The following is a 26,165-nucleotide window of genomic DNA, read 5'->3' on the forward strand; positions in this document are numbered from 1 at the left end:
CCGATAGGCCTGAACCTAACAATAATTAAATTTTAAAATATTTTGGTACATGGTCAACATCACATCTGAACGTGTTTGAAGAAATCATTTAGCACCTTTCAGGAGAAGAGGGGGTTGTTTGATTTAGTAGCTTAAAACCTTCCAAAAAAAGAAAACACCGGGCCCAGATGGCTTCACTGGTTAATTCTTCCAGACAGTTCAGGAAGAAATAATACCAATTCTGCACAATCTCTTCCAGGAAACAGAAGAGGAGGGAACACCTCCTTACTCATTCTGTGAAACCAACGCCAATACTAATACCAAAACCAGACAAAGACATTACAAAAAAACTACCAATTTCTCACTTGAACAGACACAATGATCCTTAATAAATATTATCAATTGAATCATGATCAAGTGGGGTTCAAGGAAAGCAAGGCTGCTTCAACAGCCATAAATCAATGTTATTTATAAGAAAAACCATATGGTCATATCAATAGATGCAGAAAAAGCATTATACAAAATTCAATAACTATTCATAATAAAGATTCTCAAAATACCAGAAATAGAAGGGAATTTCTTTCACCTAATAAAGAACATATACAAAACCCAAAGGCTGACATCATACTTAACAGTGAGAAACTGAGCACTTCCCCCCTAAGATCAGCAAAAAAGAACAAGGTGAGGGTGTCTTCTCTCACCTCTCCTAGTCAGCACTGTACTGGAAGTTGTAGCCAGTGCAGTAAGGCAAGAAAGAGAAACAAAAGGCATACAGATTAGAAAGAACTGAACTGTCTTTATCTGCAGATGACATGACTGTCTATGCAGAAAACTCCGAAGAGTCGACCAGAAAAACCTCTTGGAACTAATATGCAAGTTTAGCCAAGTCTCAGGACACAAAATCAACAACTTTCCTACATGCCAGCAATGAACAACGGCATTTGAAAAAAAAAACCCAACCATTTAAAATGGCACCCAAAAAAATCTACATGCAGAAAACTATAAAACACCACATGCAGAAAATTACAACATACTGATGAAAGAAATCAAGAAGCTCTAAATAAATGGAGAGATATTCTAGGTTCATAGATTGGAGACGGAGTATTGTTAAAATGGCAATTCCTCCCACCTGATCTATAGATACAACGCAACCCCAATCAAAATCCCAGCAAGCTTTTTTCTGGGGTAGATAGCGACAAACTGATTCTAAAATTTACAAAGGCAAAGGTACCGGAATAGCCAAAACAATTCTGAAAAGAAGAATAAAGTTGGAAGACTTGATGTCACAATTTATAAAGCTCTGTTAATCAAGGCAGAGTGGTGCCAGTCAAGGGGCAGACACTTGGGGCATGTTGCACGTATTTTACCACAATAAAAATAATTGATAAAAAGAAAAAAGATAGGGCTTCTTGTCCTCAGGGGTCTTGGTGGGGATGGAGATAAGCTCTATAATCAGAGAAATTACAATATAACATACACGTGCCCCACAGACTATGAATAAGTTGTGCTTTCAGAGTCCAGGTGGGCATGGCTGCCCAGAGGCAGGGTCACGGAGGGGTGAGACGTGGGCTCTGGAGACAGCTGGCCTCCTTGACCCTTGTCTTTGCTACTCACTGGCCATGTGCCCTTTCACGGAACCGCGCTGTCTCAGTGTCCCACCCACAAGGAGCATCTACGTCGCAGGACTTTTGAGAGGACCAATGAGCCAACACGTGGAAAATGCCCAGCACAGAGTAAACATGGACCTAGTAAGTGAATTAATTGTCTAAGTAGCCTCTATAAAGTTTATGCTACAGATCAGGCCCAGTTACGCCTAAGGAATCATTCTGATATCCCCATAAAATCCTGAGTTGTAATGACCTTCCTTCCCAGGTGACCTGAAGACCTTAGGCTGTGTGAGGAGTGACCGTTCTGGTGGACACACGGGCTCACCCAGCAAGCAACACCCTCACAGACCGTGTGACCTAGTGCGGGCGTGCCCACCTCAGCAGGTACAAGCACATCAACCCTCGGAGGGCACACATGCTGGCTGCTTTTAAGGCAGTGGCAACAGTGTCACACATATTCTCTCTCCTCTTCTTCCTGTGAGTTGTTGTTCCACCTGTGATGTGGGGGTTAAGCTTCTATATGACACCGTGGCTGGGAAGGAATGCGTTCTAAAATTTGGGGAACACCGTAGGGTTTTCACTTGTGAAAAATCTCATCCTTGCTAACATGGTAAACCCAGAAACCTATATTTGCTAGAATGTACACATATAAGGGAATTTTTTTTCCTGACTAATCTAATAACAGAACTTGACCAAGGACTTGGGATTATTACCGCTGTCAATTCTGATTGGGTGTATTTTTAAAATGTCATGTGTAATTAAATATATTATTTTTCAATCCATCTCACGATACTGTAAAGCAAATTTAATAATGTAGGAAGCTTCTATTTTCTTGATGGCATAAACAGGTTAAACTGCTCACAAACATTCGTAACTGTTTTTGAGATTCATCATGGTGTTTGTCAGTATCTCCTCAAAGACATCTCTACAAATAAAATTGCTGGCTCTGACGACTAGCTCAACAAGATGATCTTATTTGCTTCCCAGCTTTCACTACAGTAGTACGTGAGATGGAAAACAGGAAACAATGTTAAATTAAAAAAGCAAATATTAACTGTAACACTACAAAGAAAACCGTATTCTGTGTATAATATCATCTTCTAACAAGTTCTCATTGTGTCTTTGATTCCTTATGTAAATTATCAGTGGTTACTTGTTAGCTGTTTACTGTTTCAGAAGATAAATCAGGTTTCTGCTACTCCATCTTGGCCAGATATTAAGTCCCCTCACTCCTTTTTAGATTCTCTAGACTTGTATTTACACAATAGGGACACCTGTTTCTTAAAGGTTCAGTGGAATTTGGGCTTACTGGGATTTTTGTGTGTGTGTGTGTGTGACTATATTTAAAACAATGAATTTCACTTCTTTAATAAAGGTTAAAGTTCTACTTCTTTCTGAGTAAGTTTTGGAGAAATATTTACATTTACTATTTGAAGGAATGTATTTACATATTTTTTTTAGAAAACTGCCCATTCTGTTTCAAACACTTTGGCGTACACTGTCATAGTACTAAAATTCCTACGATAGCTGTCCTTTCCCTTTGTCATTTCATCCTCTGAGGTTACACAAGTATGTCTCACTGTAACTTCAACTGAGATTTTCCTAATCACTAGTAAGATTGAACATCTTTTTAAATGTTTACTGGCCATTTGTGAGTTGTGTATTCCAGACTTTGATAATTTTCTACTAGGTTTTTTTTTTAAATTATTGGTTAGTAGAAATTATTTGTAGATTATATGTCTTTGCTTTTTTTGCAGTTATGTTATGATGTGTCTGGATGGAAATTTTGTATTATTCATCCTGTTTGAGATTCATTAAGAATCTGTGGTCTTTCATCATTCTGGAAAAATTTCAGGCACCACTTCTTCAAATATTATCTCTCTTCACTTTTTCTTTCCTCTTCTTCTGGAATTCCCACTGGATGTGGGACTTAGACATGGTCTGACTTTATCTTCCATGCCTCTTAAGCTCTGTGACAGACACTATCAGATGTTCCTAACCTCTCTCTTCCTTGAAAGGCTTCATGCTAAATTTAGAGAATGAGAAATGTTATATGCTTACTTTCTCAAATTCCACTGCAGCTGGTGTGGCCACATAACAGAGTACTACCAATGAGCTGGAGGGACTCTGGGAAGCCTTTTGGTTTCCTTATCAAAGGGGTAAGATGTTAGGCACTTGCTCTTCTCCATTCTCCCTCCTTCCTGCCCTGCAGACAGGAGTGATGTCTGGAGCTTGGTAGTCATGTTCAACCACAGAGAAACAAGTATGAGGACAAAGAACCAACAGATTAAAGATGGTAGAGTGAAGAGAAGAGACACTCTGGGGTCCTTGATTATAACGCTGAGCAGTGAACCATTTCTGAAACTAAAAAAAAAAAAAAAAGTATATATATATATATACACACACACACACACACACACACATATACATATATACACACACACACACACATATATCTTTATGGTTGAAGCAACTGTTAGTTGGGTTTTCCATTTCTTGAAGTTGAAAAACCTATTAACTAATAAAACCCTTCTATTACATTTTCCATTTTTAAATGTCTCTGTTTTATGTTCTGGGTAATTTCCTTAGATCTAGTTTCCAATTCAGTAGTTCTCTCTTCTGCTGTATCCAATCAGTTTTCAGCCCAACTGGTAACTGGTATTTTTAATTCCAAATTTTAATTTCTACAAGTTTTACTTGATTCTTCTCCAAGTCTTTTTTTTATAGTACTGTGCTCCTTCCTTATGATTTTAATATGTTTAAACATAGTCTTTTGAGGTATCTTTCTTCCTGTTTTATTATCTCAAGTTCTGGTAGATGATCCTCTTGTTGGTGGTGCCTACTGACTAGCTCAAGTAGATCGATTTCTTTTCTTTTTTAAAATTTTATTGGAGCATAGCTGATTTACAGTGTTGTGTTACTTTCAGGTGTACAGCAAAGTGATTCAGTTATACATATACATATATTCATTATTTTTCAGATTCTTTTCCCACGTAGGTTATCACAGAATCTTGAGTAGAGTTCCCTGTGCTATACAGTAGGTCCTTGTTGTCAAGTAGATCATTTTCTTGAGCGTTTTGTAATTCTGGATTGTGAGTGTATTTTCAGCAGCCTCTGTGATACCGGCCCAGGAGCCTCCTACAGCAGAGACAGTATAAACCGGGGGCTGCTTGCAGTAGATACTATAAATTTGGACTCCAAACCTTGTCTGGCCCAGTTTTCTTTCCTTACAGGAGATTTTCCTTTTTTGGCCACCAAAAAATCCCAGGTGGAGACCAAGGTTCCTTATCACCTCCCTGCACTGGAAGGTGGAGATTTTTATTGCCCTGTCACGAAGAGCAGCACTTGTGAGCCTTGGTTTTGTGCAGGGCTCTCAGGACTAATGCACTGTTTACGGGAGCTCAGGGCCTTGTCTCTTGCCCCTGCGTGGGCAAGAACCACAGCCTATACCCATCAGATGCCCGCTCATTACGAGCCCTCTCCACCACCCCAGCCCCAACCCTGGGGGTGGCCAGAGTCCCAGCACATGCCTCAGGGCTCTGGTCTTCACTCCTCTTTTAATTTCCAGCATCTGGTTATTTCCCAGTCTTTCTTCAGAGATCAGCTATGTATTGATATTTTTTAAATTACATTTTATTCAGATTTCTAGGTGCCTTGAACAAGAGGGTTTTAATGATAATTCAGTCTAGAACTGAAATTTATCCACAGTGAAATCTTCACTGAAAACACTCTAAATCACATGTGGTCAGACCAACTGGATAATTTTCATTAGGAATCATGAGTAACATTATCTTCAGCAGACGGATTTCACTGTTCTGTAAAAATTATTTAGTAGATGGTATAAAGTTCTTCCTCATATGATTAGAACAAAGTATCACAAGGACACGAAGGAGAATACTTACCAGGCTGGGTTTGATGCCTACACTTTCAGCTGCTTCAAATGCCAACAAGAGATTTCTTTTCTAGGTTAAAAAGGCAAAGACAATGAAATTATCAACTAAAACTATATAGCTTTTGCTAGGAAAAAACACCAACTGACATTCCTATAAAGATTACCTACTGTTTATAAAACACGTAAGTTTTGAAGTCAAATATGCAACCAATGATCTTAGTTTATGCGGGAAAAAAAGATTAACAGGTTACCATTGTCACTAAAAATGACATTATTGATTGATTCCTGACCATCAAAGATACATTTTTGTTAATTCAGTTATTTTTATTTTTATTTTTTGCTTTGTCAAGATTTATGACATACACATTATGTTGTGTATCAAGTTGTTTAATCATGGTGTTATACCAAAAAAACTTATCTAAGTAATATGTGCACATCGTTAAACACAGTCATATGAAAAACTGTTGCTTCCCTCAATCCTGGTCCTTGGTAGAAGAACTTTTTGTTTCTCTCTTTAATTCTGGTGATCTCCTCCATATCTCTGTAACTGCTCACACCACCGTTGCTTGATTTCCAAAATAGAGGCATTGCCTTCTAACTTCTTCCCAAGATAAATGAGGACTTAGGTACCTCTCTCCTCCTTGCATTATACTCACATAGCTCATGTTTGTGTCTGTGTTAGTTATGTTTGTGACTTTAACCATTCTCCTTAAACCTCCATTTCTTGTCCCATCAACTACAGACGGCAGTTCCCGACTCGACTTTGTATGATAAGGAGGACGTTCCCTTGCCTTTCATCCACCTTGTCAAGCTTTAAACTGTTAAAGCTGATAGAATTTGCTTCCTTTTCTTCAACCACACTTAAGCGTTCGGCACCCTCTTAACAGGACGACCCTGAAGGCTGAACACAGTAAGCGGTGTTTACACAGCAGCTGAGATCAGATTCCTCTCCCCAGTTCCATCACAGTCGTGATGCTGTGCCCCTCAAAACATTTTTTTCCAAAGGATTTTCTTCTTTGTAACTCAACCAACGGCTCAAAACCACACCACGTTTCAGTGTGCTCCAGACCTGGACCTCGACTGTCTTCAAGGCCGTTTGTTTTCATTTCTGCTTGTTGGGATTTTTCTTGCTGGGAGAAGAACTGTGCCTCCTTCTCATCTTCTGGTTTCTTATCTTTCTGACTATGGCTTACAATCTATGATATTCTCTTTGTACCAAACTGACTTTCTGTTCTAACATGTTCCATTCTCTCATTGCCCCCCTTTATTAGGTCCCCAAGTTCTTAATCGTATCATTATTCTATGAAACCCTTCAGCCCTGGAGTCCTCCAGAACCTGTCGACTGAAAAAAAAACAAAACAAAAAACCCACAACCTAAAAGTGGAGAATTATGTTTTATTTGGTGGACATACTGAGGACTTAAGCCTGGGAGACAGGCTCTCAGATAGCTCTGAAGGGATTGTTCCAAAGAGGTCAGGGAGAAGCCAGAATACATAGGAGTTTTGCAAAAACAAACCAGGTAGTTGAATATCAAAAGATTTCTGCTAATTAAAGAAAAAAACAAACTTCTCAAGCTAGTGAGTTCAGCACTTTTCTATGCATGGGAAGATGCAAGAGTCTGGGCTTACTGAAATCATTTCTCTGAAATGCACCTTAACTATCTAGGGCCCGTATCCTGCTTTTTTCCTCCATCCTGAATCCCCTCAGGTTACATGGTCGAGGCGAGGGGGCAGTGGCTGAGGGCTTGATGGCCGCAACATCCTTTGTTTACTGATATGGCAGGCGACACTTTTTGTCCACAAACCTCATGTCAGTTTTTGGTTAATACCCTTGTTCTGTTTTTTAAATTTTTATCTATCTATCTATCTATCTATCTATCTATCTATCTATCTATCTATCTATCTATTTATGGCTGTGCCTTGCAGCCTGGGGGATGTTAGTTCTCCGAGCAGGGATCGAACCCCCACCCTTGGCAGTGAAAGCTCAGAGTCCTAACCACTGGACCGCCAGGGAATCCCCCTGAGACCCATATTCTACCACAGCACATTCTTAGTTTCCCTCTTAAAGAAAGGCTGTGGGAGAGATACATTTTCTGGATGCATTCATATACGAAATTTTCTCTGTTCTACCATCACATTTGGTTAATAATCTGGCTGGATACAGAACTCTAGGCTGAAAATAATTTCCCCTAGAACTTTAGAGGCTCCACGTCACTTAGCCCTCGTTCGTTGCTCCTTTTTTGAGACCCTTTCTGGCTGTTCTCTGATGCTTCTTCATCTGGATGAACTTAAGAATCATTTGGTCATGCCTCCTCCCGTAATTCATTTGAAGTCGCTCAGATTATATGAAACTTTAATTAAATTGGTAAATTAAGTATACGTGAGAGATGAATGTTTCCCTATGTATTCATGTTCTCTGTTGCTCAGCAGCATTTCGTACTTTTATGCATTTAGGTTTTCTACATAATTTTATACATTTCCCCACTTCCCCTTTCTGTCCTTTCCGGCACATCTGGTGCCTGAAGATTAAGGGGTCCGCTGGACACTGAGGCAAACTCTCTGTAGTAGGTACCAGGTCACGGGAAACACTAGAACACGGCAAAAAACTTTTCTTCTGGTCTGTGGTCGGGGCCTTGGAAGGCCATTGACCTGTGGTCATCTTGCCCAAGCCGCCAGCGCCCTTCCTCCAAATTAAAGGTAATGAATGGGGATGCACTGACTGGAAACTTTAACGCTGCTCTCCGTCCTGCTGAGAGGGGAGCTGTCCAGTGGTTCCTGGCTTCCTTTATTTTAGCCCCAGCCAGCAGCAAGAAGCTCCTATTTTGGTGCTAATGAGGCCTTTGTCCTTATTTTAAAGTCCTTTGGGTTCATTCTTGGGGAGGAAAGGGGTTTGTAAGCCAATGGTTTTCAGGCTACCATTACTCCAGACATTAAGATACAAACATTTTTTTATGGTTTTTGGTATGCAATGCCAAACAGCTTCGTAAATGTTAACACAGTTTTCAGTTCCAGCAACAATGTTTAAGTGCCCATTTTCTCCCACCTTTACTTGCATAGAATGTTATGATTTTCGAAAGTCTCTGCCAAATGTGACAGGCTAAAAACAATATTTTGTTTTAATTTGTATTCTTTGATTACCAGTAAGGTCTAAGGAAAAGGCATTTCTAAACCTCAGGTTTTATAACAGAATTCCACCCCCACCCAAGACCCTTTATCCTGATTGTAATGAAACTGCTAGTGTTTTCTAAGCAGAAATTGAACAAAGAAGAAATAGTCCATGCTGAAAAATTGTCGGAAAACACTCTGAAAGAGCATATGGTATGACATGGACCCTTATAGGGAGAGGTGGTTTCTGCTGCATGAAAATGACTTTTATTGGTTTTGGTGGCAGCAGGACATCAGTGATGAAGCATCTTGATCCTAATTCTCTCATTAGAACACCGTCACGGCCACCGTGGGGAGGCCAGAGGGGAGACAGACGCAGAGAGTGTGCCCGGCCAGGACCTTCCAGCCCCTGGACAGTGGAAGCCCCCAGCCATGGGGACTGCTGCTGGCCCTGCAGTGGTGGTGGGGGGGTCTCGCCTGAAACTGATGGGACTGAGGAGCCCCAGCCCAGAATTGCCCCCTCACATCAGTATTTCGTTTCAGACACCAACATAAAGACCTCCATCCTATCACCTGAATCTGAGGACCTCAGCGAGAGTTTCACAGGAGGACAGAGGAATACGCTTTTTACTGAAAAAACACCAAACTTTCCACTGACTGTTACTCACATCCTGTGCTTGTAAATCTCTTTAACGTCTCAGAAGACATCCTTGTTAATGTTATCAGAAATTCCCTACCTGGTACCGATGTCACACTTCCACTGGGGAAGGAGGAACACCTCATGACTTCTGAACGTTCTGGGCTATCGAGAGCTGGATCACACAATTTTTAGATTCTGATTTTAATGGGTTTTTACAACTATCACAGGCCTCCCTTGGTGCCCTTTTTGATGTATGTTGTTCAGCAAAAAACCCGAGAAGCACCCCGCACTGAGAGCTCCCCAGATCCAGGCTCCAGGTGAGGGCTAGACTCCACGCATCCTGATGAGGTCAAAGGCATACTTTTCATTCAAATTAGCTCGTCCCCTGTGAAGCCCAACTTCGAATATGCCCCTTCTAGGAAGCCTTCCCTGCCTGAATCCCTCTCTCTCCACCAGCAAGATACTCCCAGGCTGAGTCTCACACACACGCTCAGCTTTAAACTGTAATGATTTGATTTGCCTGTGTTGACACACTGTTTTGAGAACCCTCATCAGTAACTCGAATAGATACGAGTTTCTCTCTCCATCCTGAATGCAAAGCTCCCCCAGGGCAGTGGCTAAACTGTCCCTCCACCCAGAGCGCCTCTGCATGGGGGCATTCAGGAAGCAGGAGGCTGGCTGGTCCTTTGGGGAGGCTGTGAAGCCACACGATCTTTTATTTTATTTTTTTTTGGCCACACTGTGTGACACGTGGGATCTTAGCTCCCTGACCAGGGATCAAATCCGCACCCGCTGCAGTGGAAGTGAGTAATCTTAACTGCTGGACCGCCAGGGAAGTCCCACCACATGATCTTAGGATGAAAACTCTGGCCACCTGGAGCTGAGTCCCTCATCTCCTCACAGACCCGAAGCCTTCCACGGCCTGACGGCGTGCTCCCCAATGACAGTGTTCTGGATCGGGGAGAAGAAAGGCAACCCCACGTGTAGGAACCACGGGCCCCTGGACCACAAGGACCACAGCGCGGCTGAGCCGGGACGCCTGGCTGTTCTGCAGGCTTCCAGACCCAGGCAGCCGGCCACGCGTCGCGGGAATCAGCGGCATCCAGGGAGACGCTGCGGTGTCCGCCATCAGGAAGCAACGTCACGATCCCAAGCGTGAAAACAAACACTTTTAGGCCCATTATTTTCCAACACGTCTGTACTGACTGGAGGGCAAAGCGCCCACGACTGCGGGCAAAAACGTCACACTCTGAGGATGTACCTGCACTAGGCATCGACCAGACCTCCCCATCGGCAGGAATACCTGCTCACCCGTAAGGAGCACCATCGTGCCGGCGCCAACAAGACACTCCCTAGGAGACAGCCTTCCTCCTTAGTCTTGCCAGGGGCCGTGACGACCCATGACCCGCAGCAGACCGGGATCATGTTAACCATTTAACGCACAGCCCTCTGTCTCAAAATCCTATGGAACTGTGCTTTGACCTCTAAAGGGTGGAACAGTTCTTGGAACTTTCTCAGAGGCTGTTCCCGGGTTATAATCCTCAACTTGGCTCCAATAAGATTTTCTATTTCTTCGTTAGATCAGCTGATTAATTTTTCTGTCAACAGTGCCCAGGCTGCGTGGACCCCGGGACTCCACATGCCCCCGCTGGTCTCCTCCATGGCTGTTCCTTCTGGTCCTTTCGCTGGGACACCCTCCTCTGTCCTGACAAGTGTGGAGTCCTCAAAGCTTGTTTCTTGGTCTCTCCCTGTGCCTCTGTGAAGTTGTGATTTATAATAAGAAATGCACCTTTGCCTACAACCTCCCAACTGCAGCCCCTCTTTCATTCTTGTCCCCGTGACAGTTCACTTTTTCACAGAGAGATCTTTTCAGAACAGGAATCGTGCCTGTCACTGTTCAGTGCCGTCTGCCGGCCGTCGTGGAAGCCAGGCAGCATGGCAGGCCACCTTCCCCGTCCCCTGCTAGCCTGGCCGCAAGCACCGGGCGTTCCCTCGGCTGTGCTCCCTGGCTCTGGAAAGCTCCCCCGCTTTGTGTCAGTGGGTCCTTCACGTCAGCTCTTCAGCTGGAATTCCGCCTTCTCGGAGACCTTCCCAGCCTTCCTGGTGGAAGTCAGGTCTCCTTGTTCACCCTACAGCCCCGTGTCTCTCTCATGTTCTTCCACAGTTTGTTTATTTACAGTGTTGCTTGTTACAGGTTTACTCACTTGTTTACTGACCGTCCACCTTCTGAGGACAAAGAACCTGTCTACGTGCTCACCGTTGCCCTTATTACTGTGAGTTAGGCCTGGCAAGAAATGCTTGTTGAGTGAATGAGTACAAGGCCCGGGACAGCGTTTCCCAAAGAACACCCTGTGGAATGTGATTTTTAGGATGTTCTAGGTCAGGATTTGGCAAACCACAGCCTGCAGGCCAATCCTGGCCCTCAGCTTGTTTTTGTAAATAAAGTTTTATTGGAACACAGCAGGCCCATTTGTTTACAAACGTCTGTGGCTGCTTGGGCGCCACAATGGTAGAGTTGAGTAGCTGTGACAGAGACCACAGATCCACAAAGCCTACCACTGGCCCCCAACAGGAGAAGTCTGCTGATTCCTGTTACGGGTGATTATATTAAAAGTTAGAAAGGTTCTGTGGTTCTGACATAGGTTGAGCTAAACAGAGTCACACAGGTTTCTAAAGAAAGGACTTCTGGAAGTCTTTATGAGTGCTGTGAATCTCCAAAAGTGTGATATAATATACAGTTTCCCAAGCTTATTTGAGCGGGGAACTCTTTTTAGTGGTGCTTTCTGGTTCTTTGGATTTTGAAAGATTTTGAAAATGCTGGCCAAGGTCTTGAAACCATGAAGGTGAGAGTCCATCAGGGCTTTCTTTGAAAACCAGGTGACAAGAACTTCTCAGCAGCCACAGTCAACTGGGTTCCACTGTGTTTTTCTAGGTAACAAAGGAAACTGAGAACACTTACCAGGGGTGGGGTTCTGCAGTGTAGACCTGTCCTCCGTAGTTATCTGTGCTGGAATCAATACCCCAATTTCCACCTCAAGTCCACAAACCTTACCCTGGTTGGGATGTATCGAAAGTATGAGGAGTTCCCCTTGTGTGTTCCGGAGGGTAACCGGGGTGACCAGGGAGGGGTGGGGGGGACTTACCTTCTCCTGACTGTTCAGCTCCTGGTACGGGATGTGAGCAGGCAGGTAGGTGTGCAGGAGAGCACACAAGGCCAAGCCATCACTCCAGCTGCTGCTGAAATTGGTGATATCGATGTTCTGTGGGGGAAAAGCAGCATTAATCACCAAACCGTGCCAAGTCACAGACTATGAATGGGACCGTGCTAGGATCCATGTGCGTATCCGCCTCTGGGTTTGCAGTAAGACAAGATCAGACTCCACCCAATCTGCTGGCAGTACCTTTAATTTTGGTGCCAGGAATGGTGGCCTGGTGTTGCCCAAATCCATTCACAGAAAAGCACAAGGGACTTCTCTGACAGTCCAGTGGTTAAGATTCCATGCTTCCACTGCAGGGGTAATGGGGAACTAAGATCCTGCAAGCTATGCAGCATGGCCAAAAAAAAAAAAAAAAAAAAAAAGGCACGAGAAAAGTCTTTGGAGCTCAAAACACTAGGGAACTTCTTTTTTTTATTATTAATTTTTATTGGAGTATAGTTGCTTTACAATATTGTGTTAGTTTCTGATGTGCAGCAAAGTGAATCAGTTATATATATACATATATCCATTTTTTTTTTTTAAAGATTTCCTTCCCATTTAGGTCACCAGAGAGCACTGAGTAGAGTTTCCTGTGCTATACAGTAGGTTCTCATTAGTTATCTATTTTATACATAGTAGTGTATATATGTCAATCTCAATCTCCCAATTCACCCCATCCCACCTTCCCCTCTTGGTAACCATAAGTTTCTTCTCTACATCTCAAAACAGTAGGGAACTTCTGCCCACCCTCTGGTATGTCAAAGGCTCTGACATCTTACTCTCAAATTAACCTACTTAGTCAGCTTTGCACATCCCAGCACCTCCCAGCCTTATGTGGCCAAAGAAGAATCATCACCATCACCACCACCATCACCATCACCATCACCAACATCATCACCATCACCATCATCATCATCACCAACATCACCATCACCATCACCATCATCACCACCATCACCATCACCATCATCACCACCACCAGCATCATCACCATCACCATCATCACCAACATCATCATCATCATCACCATCACCATCATCATCACCACCATCACCATCACCACCATCACCATCATCATCATCATCACCACCATCACCATCACCATCATCACCATCACCATCATCATCATCATCATCACCATCATCATCACCACCATCACCATCACCATCACCATCATCACCATCACCATCATCATCACCATCATCACCACCACCACCATCACCATCATCACCACCACCAGCATCATCATCATCACCATCATCACCACCATCACCATCACCATCATCACCACCATCAGCATCATCACCATCACCATCATCACCAACATCATCATCATCACCATCACCATCATCATCACCACCATCACCATCACCACCATCACCATCATCATCATCATCACCACCATCACCATCATCATCATCATCACCACCATCACCATCATCACCATCACCATCATCATCATCATCATCACCATCACCATCATCATCACCACCATCACCATCACCATCATCACCATCACCACCACCAGCATCATCACCATCACCACCATCACCATCATCATCATCACCTATGACCCCAATTAACAACAGGGAGACCAAGACTAAACAAGAAGACCTTAAAAACCCACATGGCTTATTCCTGCCACTACCCTCTTCTCTCCATAACTTGGGGGCGTCTCGGTGGGGAGAAAACCATGCTCAACAGTCTCCTCACCAGTGTGCCAAACACCCAGGGGCTAAGGCTTCACAGGGAGAAAGGAGCTCCTCCTTCAGGACAGGCGGGGACCCTGGGAGCTGCCTGGCAAACAGTGATAAGGAAGCCAACATCCAACTTGACAGGCAGCAGCCCACAGAGATGACGGTTCCCAGGCAGGACCCCCGGTAGCCCCAGGCTACCTCCACCTCTTAGACCCTCACACCCACCTGCCTCCTTCTCCTTGACCGAGCTCACCTAACAGGGCTGGTTTTCTTCCCAAGTTCACAAGCTCATCCTGAATGAAACGCCAGGTTCCCAAGCCCACCGACTCCTCACCGCTGAGGCTGATCTACACAGCGGCTGCCTGAATGTGTTGAAACAGCCTGGGAGAGGCCGTGGAAGCGCCTGCAGGAGAGCACAACCCAGGGGGCCCCCGAGCGCAGGCCTGTCCTGGGCACTCTCGGTGGAGGAGGTAGTGTTGCCGCCACGCGCGCAGCTTTACCTGAACCAGGACACGTCGGGGACCCAGGGCCACATCTGGCCTCTCTAACAAGTCTTTTCCCGCCTCCAACTGTAGTCCAGGGTGGTCCCGGGACCCCAGGACACCCCTCTGGAGCGCCGCCATCAGCTGTGCGTCCTGCTTGTGGTCTGGTCTGCAAGCACACTCCCACCCCCTGCGAGGGGACGTGGCCCAGAGCACAACCAAACACACAAGCTGCCAGGCACCAGTGTGACATAAACGTCTGAGAATCACCCGCTGGGAGGGGCCAGTCTGTCCTCAGGCTGGACGCCAAAGCCGGGACCCCTGACAAGTGGCTCATCTGCATCTTTGGCTTCAAAAGTCTCTCTGGGGACTCTGGAGCTACCTGACGAGGCCTGGGGGCTGCTCTAGACATGGGAAGCGCGTTGACTTTATACCTTCTGAAGAGGGAAGAGCCGGGCGGGGCCCCGATCCATCCAGCTCACTCCGAGTCTCCAGCTTTCAAAGCAGACGCTGGGCTGGGCCAGCAGACCCTGGGAAGGGGAAGCCGGGCTGGGCCGGGCCAGCTGCAGGGAAACCCAGCATCACCGTGAGGGGCGGTGTTTCCAAATGCTCCGCGATCCAGACTTACGGGGGCAGCAGGGCAGAAACGTTTGCTGAGTGTCTACAAGGTGCCTGTCGCTGTGCATTTTCTCACTTAACTCCCAGAACCGCCATGCACGGTAAGCGGTGTGGCGCTCATGTGACAGGTGAGAGAGCTGAAGCGAAAAGAAGTGCTGCCGGTAAACCAGAGTCACGGGCCAGCTCCCGCCTGCCCGGCCGCGGGCACGTGTCCTCTTGCCGTGTTTCCTTTCTCCTTTTCCCTTTCTTTTCTCTCTCCCTCCCTCCTTCCTTGATTTCCTTCCTGTGTAAATTCACTTTACACTGAAAGCGCTTAACACTTGGTAGATCTTTCTTTTCCTAAAACATGAAAACATTTTCTACACTTCTCTCTCGTGCCGTCTATGACACAAAGCATCATTTTTCTCCATGTGCACAATCTTCACTGGCATTTGGAGAGGCCAGAGGGACCCAGAGGGATGACAATGCCATCCACCTCACAAAACCAAGACGGCACCCTCTGTTTTACTTCACTGAACGCCACTCAGGAACAGCTTTTGATCTTAAGTGTAAATGTCCTCGTTTATTGAGCAGGTCGAGACGAAAATCTGGTGCGACCAAAGCCAGGGTTGAAAAGTCCATCAAAACGACTCATGTCCTCAGGACAGCGCAGATGGCCGGGTCACCTCCAGGAGGACAGCCGCTCGCAGGCCATCGGGGATCGCTGAGACACACGCGGACCCTCACGCTTCAGCAGTGGGACCACCCAACACTGTCCCAGACAAAGGAGGCAGCGTCCTAGCTTGTAAAAAAAGGAATAATGGAAATTCCAAATCTGGTCAGCTCACCAAATCCAACATCTGGGTCAGGAAGGGCTTCTCTTTCATGTCAACTATTTCCGAGGTTTCGGACTTCGAATAGTTCTGACTCTGGCAGAGACAGACGGCATCAGGCTATATGATTCGTCATTACAATCATTCCAAGAACATGACGCTATCAAAAAAACCTGACCCTTTTTATCTCTGGGTGGAACAACCCAGCTCTAGTTCCCTGAAGGTCATCTGAAACTGTCCATGGTTCTATGTGAACAACAAGGGTAACAGCAATTCCCACCTCAGCAGAGCTGGCGGGACAGCTAAACACGTGTGCATCTATGGTCCCTCTGGTCAGAAGGTGAGGGCCAGCGTGCAGAGGCATCAGGCCTCAGCGGTCGCCCTGTTGCTATCACCACCCCACGTGCTTCCTTACTGCCCCCCAAGGTATATTTGGGCGAGTGAGGGGTTAGCTGTGGGGTGGCACAATTTGATGACGGCCGTGTTTTTCGCGTGAATCACAGGCAAGGGGTGAGTGGATGTGCCCACTGGGCCTCTCTCACTCGGATCCCCGTTCACCTGTGGACCCGTCTTCAGATCACTGACCTGGGCGCTCTGAGGGTCTCTGGTCAGCAGACCGAGGGGGCGCAGGGGACGCTGAGGACGCAGGGGGATGGCCTCGCTGAGCAGGGAGCCGGGGCTTCCTGGGAACAGCATGGCCTTCCTGGGGGCCCTGCAGACTGGACCATGCGGACAGCTTGGGGGTGCCGGTGGCAGCACGGGGACCACCTATCTCTGGGTAGGACAAGAAAGGCATCCAGGGTAGCTGGGCAGGGGCTATGGGCCCAGCCCCACTGTCGTGACCAGAGAGGTCAAGGAAACACAGCAGGAGGTACTCGTGGATGGGACTGGGGCGCCGGGTAAGGGCAGAGAGAGGACAGTTTCCTGGGCCAAGGAACAAAGTGACTACTGACTCCAGGCCCCACCCCTGGACAGGATGAAAAGCCTTCTTTTCAGTTGGGGATGACCAAGATCGGCTCAGCCTTGGTGAGGGGTGAGGCTTGCCGAGCTTGCGGGCCACAGTCCTCAACGCTCACAGGTGCACTGACCAAGGACAAGAACAGAGACACCCCGTGAGTACTAATACGATGTCTTCCTCTTCCTAATGACCACTCAGCTGAACCTTAGGGCTTCATCAAAAGAATAACTTAGAGAAAAAAGGAAAATGGCCAACAAGGCATTCTACAAGATAGATCCTCAATTCTTTTCCTTGTTACTTATTCCCGAGTAAAACTGACTGCGATAACTGCTATCCTTGACTGGAAGTGGGTAACTGGAAGGGAGCACGGAGGGGACTCTGGGTGGGGGCGATGCTGTGTGTCGTGAGCCGGACGCTCGTGACGTGGGCTACGTGCACTTTGTGAGAATTCACTGAGCTGTACGTGTGTATGTACAATAAAACCTACATCAATAAAACAGAAAGGAAGGAAGGGAGGAGGGGGAGGGAGCGGAGGAGGGGGAGGGGGGGAGGGAGGATGGATTAGGAAGGGAAAAGGAAAGAAACTGGGACCCTGATCTTCTTAAGGGGCTGAACTGTGGCCATTAAAAAGAATGCCAACATTTTGGAATTTAGGTACTGTAAGATTTACTGGCGGGAAAAAGCAGAGCGACAACCAAAAGAAACTTGCTGATTATTTTCCCAAGGGAAATTACTCACTGCAAATTATCTTTAACTTTCTCTGGGATATAAATAGCTCAGAGATATTTCTGAGTGAGAGAAAATTCTGGGGAAAGGAAGGCTCAGATATAAAAAAAGGTAACATTCTGAGCATCTCCAAAATAGGTGAAGTTTCTAGGAGCACTTAGAAGAAAATTTCGTTAAGATAAGAGAATTCTGTCCTCAGGGCAGCAAAAGTCATTTGAGAAACGTGGAAATACTGAAGAGCACAGGGGAAGCTAAACTAACTTTAGTGAACATCCAAGAAAATAATCAGAGTGGCTGAGACTGTAGACAAGTTCCAGAAGGGCGAGTGGAGAAGCAGCACTCTTAACGCAGAGGGACAGAGCAGAGCAAGACCCAACACGCCACAGCATTTGCTTCTGTTGCCTGGAAACACCCACCAACATCTGGTAAAAACATGAACCACTCTGCGGAGCCTACACTGGTGGGTCCCGTCAACCCCACCGAGGATGTGGCTATGTTCCCACCCCGTCTTCATCTTCTCTCAGGGTCTCTCTAGGCCCTTCCGCTAGATTTCTATGAGCAGGTCGACTTTGTGTGCACTAAATGCACGAGTTTTTAAAAAGCTAAAAAGAAAAAAAAAATGAACGTTCTGGGAAGAAGACAGGAGACTGATTAGAAAATGCCGTCTGTCCCCTGCTGTAGGGACCAGCTGTCCTGGGCACAGGGAGGCCTTAGCATCCCCTCGCTGGGACCTCCTGGACCTTTTTTGGAGACGTCTTATTGTCACAGCTGTAGAAGCAGACTGAGGTTTTTTTGGGGGGGGGGAATGTAACAATTTATAGCTCATGGAGGATACAAGCAGCTCATTCCTCAGCAAGGTTCAGCTCGTCTAGGAAGGAGTCCTGGGGAGACCAAGCTTCCTTTGAAGATTTGGTGAGAAACGGTACAGAGCACGTGCACACATGGGGGGCGGGGGGGCGGGTGAAATCACCACAAAGGCGGCCTGCACGCCCTCCCCTGCCCGTGACCCGGCCTCACTCCCTGCCTGGGTACGCGTCTGCATCCGTCCCATTCCAGGAGCCGGTCCAGCCGCGGGCTGCCCGGTGAACCCCCGCGTGGCCTGGACCCACACATGGACAGCACAGTCCTCAGCTGTGGAGTCATGGAGACCCGCCTGTGGACCACAGGGGCCCCTCTCTGCAGATTCTTCCTTTCTGAGGCCCCGTACTGCTGAATGTCACTGTTTTGGGTGCCCACTCTGATCACTGCCTCCCACCCCCCGAACATGCCAGCTCTGCACCATGATGGAAACTGTTCCCCAGCAGAGAGCTGTGACCGTGGGGTCACCTCGTGAGTTTCCCTTCTCTCAGAGATTAGCTGCCTGGAGATAAGTATATCTTATCAGACAGCTAAATTTATAAGCCAACATCAAACATTATTAGAATATAGATGAACGGGTTTATCATCTTGGGGAAAGAAAGCCATCCAAGGCACAAGATGCAACGAGCATAAAAGAACTGAGAGAACCGACTACATAAAATTAAGTTTCTGTAGGACAAAAATTAAAAACAAGATAGATGCATACATACAGCAAATGACTAATACCCAGAATATATTCCTTTAAACCATGAGAAAGAGAGAAACAACTCAAGCAAAGACTGGCAGAGGAATGAACTGGTGAGGTGCCAAAGAGGAGAAACACACAGTCAGAAACGTAAGAAGAGGTGTTCAGTCTCACCGGAAAATAAAAATAGCAAAATATTTCACTCAACCAATTGGCAAAAATGAAATAGATGGTAAATTCCCATAGGTAATGAAGATACGGGGAAATAGGTATTCTTATATTGGCTGATAGGAATACAAATTGGTACAGGCTTTTAGGAAGGCAACCGGAAGCATTTTTTTTTTCATGAAAATACGATTTGATCAAGTAATTTCACTTCTAGGCAACTTTTCTAGAAGAAATAGTCATGCATCTGTCTGCCAAAGACATACCTACAAGAATGTTTACGGCAGCATTATTGTTCAGAATGGGGAACGGGCAATACCCTAGGTTGTCTACCAATTAAGCTAAATAAACTTTTCTTTTGAAAAACTTAATAAAAAATCTGTAACTCAGTTTTCTAATCTGTATACGTTCCTATGAAGCTCGTGGGAAAACTCTGATGTTCTGGTTTTTGATATGTTTGCCATATGCAATAACTTCTAGATACTCGGTATTTTTCATGAATTATGGGATAAACGTTAGTCTAGAGGGTTGGTCCTGTATTCTTCTACATCATCATTGACTTAGTTGAGGAAATTTGGGAGAGACAGAGAGAATAACAAATGCATAGATTCAGACGCCAAAAAGATTTCAATAAATCAGAAACAGGAACCAAATTGAGCTGATATTCAACCAAATTCTTCATCTTCCTTTTGTATGTGTTTCCTGTTTTTTTCTAAAATGACTATGTGCTACTTTTACAATTAGGAAAAATAATACACATTATTAAGAATATTAATGGCATCAAATACAGACAGAATAAGCCAATGTAGATTCCAACATGATGAACGAATCTGAGTCCTAATAATTGTATGTTTCTATATTGAATAGTTCCTTGGGTTATGCCCTCTTTTCTACCCCCCCCCCACCCAAAATTTTGAGGAAGAAGAATACAGACTTGGCTGTAGATGAACGAAGGAAAATAGAATTAAGAACTTGCTAGAAAGACAGCCTAGTGACCGTAATTTTTTTCCCCTGTGATAGATTAAAGGAGGCTACAGAGTCTCTGAAATCTTCCACTGGAGGGGCTGAGTGTACCCTCCTCCTCCTGAAATCTGGTTTGGCCTTAATAGTTTACGTGAGTGTGGAGGAGCGACCTGTGGGACCCTCAAGACCGGGGCACAAGGAGCCTTAAGCTTCTACCCAGGATTTGGAACACCGTCTCTGGGAGCCCCGAGGCCCCCGGTGTGCGGAAGCCCACCCCAGCCAAGGGCAGAGGCTGTCTGCAGAGAGGCTGACCAGCCCCCAACTGTTCCAGGTCCCAGACATGGTGCAGCAGAGCAAGTCAAGCCTAAACTGAAGACTTGAGAACAAAACACTGTTGTTATTCTAACCCACTAGGTTTTGGGGTGGTTTGTTGTACAGGTATAGGTAACTCAGAACTTGCTTTATGTACCTCTTTTGTGTCTGCTGCACAGTGGAGAATGGAAACCAACCTTTTGTTCCTCAAGCAAATAACTTTGGGGCTTCCTTGTAATTCCTTTCCTCTTGTGATCCTATTCGTATCATTGTTTTAATCATTTTTTTCTCTACTTAAGATTTTATGTGGCTAAATATCTCTCAAATCAAGTCTGAAAACTTTAGCTTATCTTTTTTTCCCTCAGTTGTACTAGTCACATTTAAAAAAATTTTTTATCTATTTATTTTTTATTTAAAATTTTTTGGAAAATTGAGGTACAGTCAATGTACAATATTATGTGAGTTTCAGGTGTACGACATAGTGATTCACAGTTTTTAAAGGTTATAATCCATTTATGGTTATTACAAAATATTGGCTATATTCCCTGTGCTGTACAGTATATCCTTGTAGCTTATTTATTTTATGTGTAGTGGTTTGTATCTCTTAATCCTCTCTCCCTACCTTGCCCCTCCTCCCTTCCCTTTTCTCCCCACCACTAGTTTATTCTCTGTATCTGTGAGTCTGTTTCTTTTTTTGCTATATTCACTAGTTTATTTTTTAGTTTCCACATATACGTGATGTCATACAGTATTTGTCTTCTCTGTCTGACTTATTTCACTGAGCATAACATTTAAGATTTTATGGTCATCTCTCTGGAATCCGTAAGGTGGGTTAACAGGGGGTAGGATGAAGGGGCCTGACTTACTCCAGCTTCAGTATGTTCCCAATCAGGTATGGCAAATGTACCTTCATTATTATACTATATACTCCTTCTCAAAACTTTCTTGGCTGTTCTTGTTTGTTCTACCAGGTGAATTTTTAATTATTTTAAGTTCATGAATAAAGAAATCCAATTGGGATTTTTAAAAAAATTTATTTATTTAATTTATTTATTTTTGGCTGTGTTCGGTCTTCATTGCTATGCGCGGGCTTTCTCTAGTTGCGGCGAGCGGGGGCTACTCTTCGTTTCGGTGCGCCGGCTTCTCATTGCGGTGGCTTCTCTTGTTGCAGAGCACAGGCTCTAGGCAAGTGGGCTTCAGTAGTTGTGGCACGTGGGCTCAGTAGTTGTGGCGCACGGGCTGAGCTGCTCCACGGCAAGTGGGGTCTTCCCGGCCCAGGGCTCGAACCCGTGTCCCCTGCATTGGCAGGCCGATTCTTAACCACTGCGCCACCAGGGAAGTCCCCCAGTTGGGATTTTAATTGGAACTGAATTGAGACGTTAATTTGGAATAATTTACTTTTTCAACGATTCTTCCCACACTGTTGAAGGAATTGAGGCCTTGAGACCCGGGAAAGCGTAGCTCAGAGCAGCGAGTCTAGGAAGGGTTGCCCTTTGCCTTACATGGTGAGGACCAAGGGGGTAAGTTACAGGGGAAAGAGAACAGGAACATCTTCTGAGGATAAGGGCTTTCTGATGACAAAAGGGCTGCTGTGTCTCCAGGGATGTACAGGCAGATATGCATAACCTCTCCCTGGAGACAGAGTCAAAAGGGTACTGACATCAGAAGAATGGCTGGAGCTTATCTTTCGTGCTTCGTCCTTCTTCACTGAACAAGTGCTGGAGCGTCCCCACCCACGACTTCCCTCCCTGAGGTTCTCTGACCTTGGCATTGTGACACGTGGTCCTGTTTCACTGCAAGTGCCCTGCTGCCTCACAGCCGGCCCCTGAACTACCTAGCTGGGTCCAGCCCCAAGCCAGCGCCCCTCCCGCCCTGCCCCTAGCTCAGCTTGCAGGGCTGGCCTCCCTCAGCACGGGGACAGGGGACAGCAGTTCCTCTGCAGCTTCCTGTGATGTCTCCCCTGCCCCTTCGGCTTGGCTCCCAAACAACTCCCTGCCGCGTCCTATCCCCAGGCCCAGCCCTCGTTCCAGGTCTCATTCCAGGAGGAACATGTTTCGGGAATCTTCTTCCTCTCCTGTCCTCTTCTGCCTTTTGTTTATTTCACCCATCATTTTCATTAATTTCACTCACCTTCTTGGCTGCCTCCTTCTAAAAAAGGAGATGGTTATTTGCAGCTCTGCTGGTTCCATTCATCCTAGAATGGCCCAGTCACCCCCTTTCCAGGCTCTGTCATCTCTCTGCACCCCTAAATCCCATCCTTCTAGCTGAGAGCTTATCTGTATCCATCAAGGATGTGTTACAGAAGCCTTCTCACGAACCATCTGCACCCATGGGTCAAATCTCCAGGCTGCAAGAAGAGCCCAACCCACTGCTCTGAAATCTAATTACAGCAAATGTTCATCGAGCCCCTCCGTGGGTCAGGCGCCGAGGGAGAGACAAACAACGAAGCGCCCCAATGATTCGCCACGTTCAGTGGAGCCGGCCGGGCAGACACACCGTGATGGGGGGGGGGGGGGGAGTCGCATGGAGGAGGCCCCTGGTGGTTGGGCTGCAGAGAACCAGCAAGTCGTGGACGGGGTTCCCCATGTGGTTGTGGGACACTGGAGACAAAAGTCTGGTTTTTGTTTTCTTTTTGTGGCTGAAAATTGGATTGAACGGGGCCTGGGCAAACCAAAACGTAAGTGACTCTAAGGAGAAAAAACACACCCGAGTTGTGACCAGCTCCTAGGCCCGGGTCTTCCTCTGTCACTAAAGCAGCCATGTGACTGTGACTTCAGGCAAATGACTCAACTTTTCTGGTTTTTAGTTTCCCCATCTTCCAAATGCCTAGATTAGATTCGGTTAGATTGTATTCATGCTATTGAAATGATTGGCTATGCAACCTGCTCTTCCAACGAAAGCTTCTGCAGAAGCTTCTGCTAAAGTCGAGCCTGAAAACCAGAAGATAAAATGCTCTCTCGCCAGCTCCCGCGTCTGTTCTGTCCTACACTGTCCAACACAATAGCCACTAGCCACGGGTGGCTGTTTAAATTAGTTAAAATTAAATAAAGTTTAAAATTCAGGTTCTCGGCCACGTTAGCCGCCTTTTAAATGCTCGGGAACCACGAGTGGTGAGTGGCTACCGTGCTGGACGTCACAGATCTAGAATATTCTAATCAGCACAGAAAGTGCTACTGGACAGCCCCGCCCTGAACTTACACAAACATGTATATTTATCTCCTCTCCTTTTATGCAAATGTAGTATGATGTGCAGACAGTTTTGCATCCTGATTTTTTCCCTCTCACCAAGATCCACAGAGATAGGTCTTTACACCACATAACACAGAAACGGTTACAGTGTAGAAACTAGGAGGCTGGATTCTGAAGCCAGAAGTCCCGTCACTTACTAGTGGTATGACTGTGAGCAATTAGGCAACTTCTCTGTGCCTTGGTTTCCGAATCCTTAAAGTGGATTTGGAATAGATACCTCATAGGATTGCAGTCAAGATTAAATGCACAAGGCACAGGTAAGCATGCAGAACAATGTCCGCCATACGTGAGATACTCACTATACACCAGCTCATTCTCATCTCCGTTCTTTCCTATGACATGCATGGACACGACAGACGTTTAGGCTGTTTCCAGTCTTTTGTTATCACTCTGCACACATGTGGAACAAATTATGATGGATTCTGCCAAACTGCCCTCCAGGACGTTCTTTCATCTTATTCCCTCCCATGCCCACCCCACAACATACCAGTGGCTTCTCTACACATTTGTAAGGGAATCCACAAAGTTTCAGGGAACAACATGATTCTGTCCACCCTACGATGTTCTAAACACTCCAAACAGAATATTTTTAGTAAGGAAAAAAAAACCATTTTTTAAGGGAAACAGCACTTGTATATTTTTGGATGTGCTTACTAAGAAAATAATACATAATAGCTAAACAACTTGTGGAGGAATTCTAAGACCGAGTTTAATTTATACTAGACAAACAATCTTCAAGCCAATCTTAACCTCCCACCCCCAGAAAGACTGAATTCAGCCTCCGAAATCTGAAGCTTCCTGTGGCTGGAAGGCTTCTTTTTCCCAGATGAACACTTCATGATTAAGAGAATGGAAAAAATCCTCAGTGCAGAGTCACTTGGGACTGTTAGTATCTAAACAGACTTGCGTGCTGCTCGGGGGGATGCAGAGGGAAGGGCGGCAAACACCCAGGCCTCAGCTCTTACTGAAGGCAGGATGATGGCGTTTGGTGTCCGGTGGTGCCGCCCTGCCACACCGGCTGCTGGCGTATCTCATCTCCAGAGCACCCCCCCGCAGGGAGCAGACAGGGGGAAACGTTCTCGCACCATTTTACTTTGAAAATCCTGCTCTTGCTTCCTGAAGCTGGCAGGACGCCTAACATTTCTATGCACACGGAGAAACGTATGCACTGGCAATGTAAGAACGCGGGCATTTCGTTCCAATGATCCTGTGAAGCCACAAGACTCAGCTAGCTCACAGCAAGAGCCTCTAATGCTGCCCCTACAGCCCACCTCCTCCTGCCCCCTCCCTTTCTCCTGCATTTCGTAGGAATGCAGCAGGTTGGAACGGACAGGATGTGGGTCCCCCGGCCTGTGGCCTGTTGGGCTGCCGACACTCCTATCCACTCTCCCCGACAGCCCCTCCCCAACCCCGACTCCAGCCCACACCCAGCCTGCCCTCCATCCCTCTCCCTCTGGGACCCTCTGCCTCTACTTCCTCAACACAGACCTTTATGACCTTGGAACTCTAGAGCCCAAATCCTCGGGGACCAAAACACTCTCCTTTTCCTGGAGGACACGGAGGACTTACTCTACCGGTCTTTCCAGTAGGTGGTGGTGACTGGGGGGCGGGGGGGGGACTACATTCCAAAGCTCTGAGAAAAGGAAGCAAAAACAAAACAGCTAAATACTCCTGCTGGAAAAGGCTGACCGTCTCACACAGCCCACAGGTACGGGTCTAACGTTGGGTCAGTACAGGGCCACCGAGAGTGGCAAGTGGTCCCCAGAGCTGTGGTTCTGGGGCACTGAGGTGTCCCTGCTGAGTTCACCCACGAGGCAGGCGGAGGGCTGCAAAAGCAGGGGGGTGACACCTGCCCCAACGTGGACGAACCTCGAGGACGTATTGCCCAAGTGCTACCAGCCGGACGCAGAGGGGCAAGCGTCGCGCGGGGCCACTTCTAGGGCACCTGGGGCGGCAAACTCTCAGAGACAGAAAGAGAACAGAGTTTACTCGGGGGAAGCGGGAATCACTGTTCGGTGGGGACAGAGACTCAGTTTGGGAAGATGAGAACGGTCTGGGGGTGGAGGGCGGGGACGGCTGAACAGCAACGTTAATGTGCCTAATGCCGCTGAGCTGCGCACTTAAAAATGGTGAAGACGGTCAATATTATGTTATGTATATTTTACCACAATTATAAAGAGAGAGAGAGAGAGAGATCAAGGACAAGAAAGACACCGGGCTG

General features: G+C 46.2%; 1 protein-coding gene across 3 annotated transcripts in view; it reads right to left on the bottom strand.

The window, feature by feature from the left end:
* Window positions 1-26,165, bottom strand: part of SPECC1 (sperm antigen with calponin homology and coiled-coil domains 1) — a 252,987-nt gene that overhangs the window by 5,107 nt on the left and 221,715 nt on the right. For 2 of the 3 annotated variants that reach the window (XM_082441032.1, XM_082441035.1), the window contains 2 exons: window positions 12,366-12,482; window positions 5,489-5,548 (listed from right to left, as the gene is read on the bottom strand). In XM_082441032.1, the coding sequence (XP_082297158.1) occupies window positions 5,489-5,548; window positions 12,366-12,482 (177 nt within the window). Of the gene's footprint in view, window positions 1-5,488; window positions 5,549-12,365; window positions 12,483-15,006; window positions 16,125-26,165 lie in introns of those variants that run through there. The other variant, XM_082441033.1, reaches the window with a different exon arrangement.

This window comes from Balaenoptera physalus (assembly GCF_965194825.1).
Source record: "Balaenoptera physalus genome assembly, chromosome: 20".
NCBI classification, from domain to species: Eukaryota; Metazoa; Chordata; class Mammalia; order Artiodactyla; family Balaenopteridae; genus Balaenoptera; species Balaenoptera physalus.